The sequence below is a fragment of the Olea europaea genome, chromosome 4 (assembly GCF_002742605.1).
Source record: "Olea europaea var. sylvestris chromosome 4, O_europaea_v1, whole genome shotgun sequence".
NCBI classification, from domain to species: domain Eukaryota; kingdom Viridiplantae; phylum Streptophyta; class Magnoliopsida; order Lamiales; family Oleaceae; genus Olea; species Olea europaea.
The window spans coordinates 18,629,680-18,635,228 of record NC_036240.1 but is presented as its reverse complement, the minus strand read 5'-3'; the positions used below and the strand labels follow the sequence as shown (position 1 = coordinate 18,635,228).

General features: G+C 38.1%; 1 protein-coding gene across 3 annotated transcripts in view; it reads right to left on the bottom strand.

The window, feature by feature from the left end:
• The window catches only part of LOC111393895, a 13,320-nt gene extending 7,995 nt beyond the window's left edge, over positions 1-5,325 (bottom strand). Inside the window, exons 1-3 of one of the 3 annotated variants that reach the window (XR_002702508.1) lie at positions 5,019-5,325; positions 1,426-3,299; positions 673-1,128 (exon numbers count right to left, since the gene is read on the bottom strand). Coding sequence is in view for 2 of the 3 variants with exons in the window: in XM_023019666.1 (XP_022875434.1) it covers positions 673-1,128; positions 1,426-3,289 (2,320 nt within the window). In the remaining variant the exon portion in view is untranslated. The remainder of the gene's footprint in view (positions 1-672; positions 1,129-1,425; positions 3,300-5,018) is intronic. The other 2 variants (XM_023019666.1, XM_023019665.1) reach the window with 2 other exon arrangements.
• Between the last annotated feature and the right edge of the window lie 224 nt (positions 5,326-5,549).

Genomic DNA, 5,549 nt, shown 5'->3' with positions numbered 1-5,549 from the left:
CCCCCCCCCCCCCCCCCCCCCCCGCGCGGGTGTTGCATGTATGACAAGGCCTCTGGCACTGCTGAACTGCCTACACCACATGGTTAAGAGTTTCTGACTGGAAACCCACTATTGAAATATTTGGCAAGTATCAACCAACTTGGTGTATGTACAAGGGAGTATTCATCACCTATAAGTGCTAATCATTCTCTCCAATCATCTTTCCAATGAAACAACAGGTACTCATCCATAAAATATGGTAAATGTCAATATCAGCATGTGTAGGCAATACATGATATGATGAAACACAAATTATAAGGGAACATTTGAAATGGAGAAACAGAAGTCAGAACGATTTAAATTTTAGTAATTATTCTGACATTACTTTCACTGTAAAAAATGGATATATGCATAAACAAAAACAAGAAAAAAAGAAAAAAAAAGCTCTCTGACAAACTTGTCACAACTACAAAAATAAACCAGGGGAAAGAAGAATAATCATTAGCATTGAAAATAAGCAAAAATTAGTTAAAAAGAAAAAAGATTTTCTGCTTTCTTATTGTGTGCCAATGGAAGAGATAACATGACAACTAGAAGATCCAGCAACACGAAAAGGGATCCATATCCACAAACCACATGGACTTCCATTTTTACTTTATCCACATAATTTCCTAAAGGAAAGTACAAATTCACCTGGATCTATCAAAGAAGTAGCTCCATGATTTCTTTCAATCCTCTTGTCCATTGGCTTCCCAAAAGGTGCTGATTCAGAGCCATTACCTTCTTCTACAATCATTTCACTCACAGGACATGCTTCCAAATTCTCAGATTTTTGACTGGCCTTATCACAGGTTGCAGCATCAGCAGTCTCCATCACAGGAATAGATTGATTGACTGTCTTAAATCCCGCCTCCACAGCAGAGTCACAAGGGGAAGCCTTTTGAGGTTCAGAAACAGGGGTTGGCTTCTCTGTCATTTCCAAGGTCCCCCCCAAAATTGAGATCCTTGGTTCTGCAGGGACTTTCAATTCAGTTTCTTCATTCTCATCTTTGTGCACTGATTCCACATCATTTAAAGGCAACTCGAGCTCTTCATTGTGATCCTCAACCTGTGATGCCACGTTTGTATCTTCCATCTCAGTGTTCAGAACTGAGAGGCAATTCAAAGAATGAACTGGATTAGGATCAGATGATGATTTATTACATTGAGTGCTTATTTGGGAGAGCTTAAATTCAAATTTACGCAATGGGTCCCACGAAATGTGGAAATAAAGTGGGTAATAAATTGTGGGTCCATAGAATGTGTGCAATAAATAGTGAGTTTGACTAACTTACATTATAATTTTAGATTTGCCGAACACGCATTAAATATACAAATTGAATGGTATCAAAACTAAGAAAAATTGGTGTGGGTTTGGAAGGAAGATGCACGACACGTATATAATACCTGGATGCTCCCCAACGTGAATTTTGGATGCTGAGCCAGGAACTGAGTCAATATTTTCTTTAACTCCCTCACCTGGAATGGTGAATCCTACCTCTTTCACGTTGTTATCACAACCCATATCATTCCAAGCAAAATGTGACTTCTCATCTCCTTTCTGATTCTGACCTGCAGAAAGACCCTGATCACATTTAAGAGAATCTGTCTGCATAGAGGGATTGGTTTCTTCATAGATTTGCATGGATCCAGACAGAATAGATGAGCCATTATGATCATCATCATCGTTTAGAACTTTTGTATGCATCCCAGGATCATCATCGGCATCTTTCTTATCCTCATTTATTGGATTTTCCCCAACACATCCACCAGCAACGGATGTAACTGTCAAATTATCAAGCTTGTTTGCAGGATTAACAAGGGTTTCATTATCCTGTTCTGACGGATTGCCTTGCACCTCAGATAACGTGGAAGCCTCAAAAGTGGAAGGTGAAGCCTCCAGCAGGTTGTTACTTCCATGATAAATATCTTCTTTATCAATAGAACTCCTCTGTCCATCTGGCGATGGAATAGCAGAAGCCTTCTTCAGCTCAGATTTGGAGCAGATTTCAAGGGCATCAGCCTTTCTGCCTTCTGTACTATGCTCAATACAGCCCTCTGGTTGAATGGAAACAGATGACCCCTTGTCTAATTTATTTTCACCAGAGATCTGCTGTTTAACCTCTGTGCCCACAGAGAGAGCCACAGCTGCGCGTATGCTACCATCGCCAGGGTCATCACAATCTTCCTTGCACCGTTCTAATGTCAGCTGCAAAGAGTCTCCCTTCTCCATGACACGGGATGGATTCTCAAATTTACTGGTTTCAACTACACGCTCTTCTATAGATCCAGTCTCCGATGCAACCCCAAAAGCAGCACCCAACTTTGAGTTAACAGTTTCAGCATCACTTCCACCCATCATTTCGTCATCTGTATTCAACTCTTTCTTATCTAACTTGGATCTCTTAAAAATATCTTTATCCAAACCACTCAAACTCACAGTTTTAACATCACAACCCTTGTCCAGATCATTCAACTCCCCCACACTCACAGTAACTTTCTGCAAAGAGCTCTCCATAATATCATTTTGTATCCCAGGAACAGATAAAATTTCTTGCATTTTATCCCTAGAAGCATTGGGCTCCCCTTGACCATCATTAATACACTCTGAATCACTTCGCAAATTTTTCCAAGTCTCACCTGAACTACTTTTCTCACTATCAACTTCTAAACTATCATCAGCAGTATCTTTCATCCCTTCAGCATGTAACGAACATTCCACATGAACACCTGGGTCTCCTGCACTCTGATTCAACACAGAAGCATCTCTGTGATGTTCACCTGGCGTTAATGATTGATTGGGATCCTGGGTGCCAACAATTTTGTCATCGTGCTTCAGGTTACTTTCCATTGGTTCCATCATGCCACAATATTGATCACCTGGGTCTGTTTCCTCTACTATAGCTTCACCTGGGACCATCTCCTCCTGTCCAACTGCCTTCAATAACATTTCAACAGATTCAGATGATGTTGCCTCGGACCAGACATTGTTACGCCTTGGCAAGGAACAAGATTCTGCTGCACTGGAGTGGAACTCAATTCCACTGCTTCCCCGAGAAAAATCCTCAATCCACTGATTGTCTTCCTGACTTGCAATTCCAAGAAAAACTTCGTTTTCAACCAAACTGTCGAATCTTAAATGCCCCTGGAGACTGTCATCAAAATCAAACTTAGGAAGAGCATATGGACACAAAACCGAAGATATTTTGGAGCTATCTTCACCAGCTAAATGAAGATTCTGGCCTTCATAGTCATTGTCATTATAATCCATCTGTATTTCCCTAAAAGGCAAAGATCCACCCAGAAAGGGAAATCAGAATTACACAAGGGAAATTTACTCTTATTACATATATTCCATGGCGAACCTTACCATGGCATGATCTGAGCAGGGTAAAAACTATCTGTGCAAAATTATTAAACAATAGATGTATACATCCTATTTCCAAAAGAAAGTGAACCTAGTATCTCAATAAAATTATGCAATTCAAGTGTCAAAAGGCTGCCACTAGAGGGAAATAATAATTAAGGTATCCATTTACGAGTTTCCAATTCCAACTGACACATAATATCTTCTATTCATTTCTAATAAATTTACTTAGTCTCGAGGTAAGTTTCTGCAAAATATTAGCCAGTCACCATATGGTTATGACTAGACACAACTTCCAGTTCTTTAAATAATACATTTATTGGAATGATAAATGTGTAAAGAGGAAAAGAGACCATGGAGAACATAGAAAAGATGTAGCGCACATCTATTCAGCATCTTCTTCGATATTTAAAAATCCAGTCCTAATCTAAACCCTTTCCTCCTCTCTTTCCTATTGTTAAGTTTAACTTTGTGTTTAAACACCCCCTGACAAAGAATATTAAAGAATATTTAAACATGAATATTGCTACTTGTACATTAGTTATATAAAAAATTAACATACAAATTAGGTGTCAGAGAGAGTGGGGAAATTTTTTTTTTTTTTTTTTTTTAAATTTGGTTGAAGAAATTCTAACCCAATCATATATCACCACATCATAGGTATCATTATGTAAACCTATTATGTATATGTAGCACAACCGTTTAAACATGGGCTCTGGCATTTATAGCAATGTCTAGTTGAAAAAAAAAATTATCATCCCATGATCATATCATCCTAACATGTTTTCAGTTAAAAACTTTTCAACTTTTACAAGTCACTGGCCCATGTACATATGTTCACTCAAATTAAACAGCTCCTGCAAATACACTAGTGTGCCACAAAAAAGGGATTACAAGCAAACTCACCGCAATAAATAAATAATCATTTTTCTCTTTCTAACATAACTAGATCAAAAGAACAAAAACTTAATAAAAATCATAACGAAAAATTCACATTAAATTCCAAATTCAAACACCATGAACCTGAAAAAGCAATCATAGAACAAAACAACAGAAATCCTCCAAGATAATAATCAAAGACAAGCATAGCAAAAATATTGTCATAAGGTGCCAGAAAATAACCATCATAGGAAAAACCCTAACTCAACTGAAAGTTAAAAACAATAATCGCTGAACAACTAAAACATAATCCAACTAAAGGCTAAAAACCAGCTTGCTAAAAAACTAAAGTGCATACAATTTTTTTTTCTAAAAGAAGGTGGTGACTGAGGGTGATGAACCATAAATTCTCAATACGTCTACTTTTCATGCAATCTCAACTCACCATCTTTGACACCAATATGCAAACGAGACCAAACTTCTAACTTCAAGTCGCCTCTGCTAAATAGAATTGAAGAATTCTACGAAAACACAGTGAGAAAAGGGGGAGAGAGAATCTCAAAGGAAATACAATTCTGTAGCCTTCAATTAATGGAAATCAAGTGTATGAAAGACAAAAAAGTATCTCTTAAATACTATCTAAAATCAGCCTACTAAATTACAAATATGCCATTCAGTAAGTACACAAAAGGGTCCAGACTAATAACTGAGTTTTACACTCAATATCGAAGTAACTGAAGGAAATGAAGAGTACCAGAAGAAAGTCTAGAGACGCTACCTCCCTCCATCCGGAGACGAAATCCTCACCGTTGACCTCTCAATTCCACCCGAATTGTACGTCCACTAATTCCTTCATAACCAAAAACCCTAACTCCAAACGCCGTCGTCTAACAAACTAAAAATACCAGAACAACACAGGTATACATACAGATAGTATATGTTTTCACTGTATATATAGATAGAGAGAGAAAGTGAGCGGATTTGTGTGGGTTCAGATGTTCGGCGAGGCGACTTTGCAATGTGCACATCTGAGAGGAGAAATGTGCTAAAGCGATGAATAGAAAAAGGGTTTGGGGGTATTTTCGTAACGATGGAAAATCTGAACCAAAATTGTGACGTGACGTGGCGTGTTGTAAATGGTTGAAAGGGGGAAGAAACCAAGGGGTTCTTTTCGAGGCTTCCGAAGTCATGTGAGGGTTTTCTTGGATGACCAGGTTGTGAGATTAAGCCCTCTCCATTTTTTAGGAAAAATAAATTTGTGAATAGTGTACTGATAAAAAATATG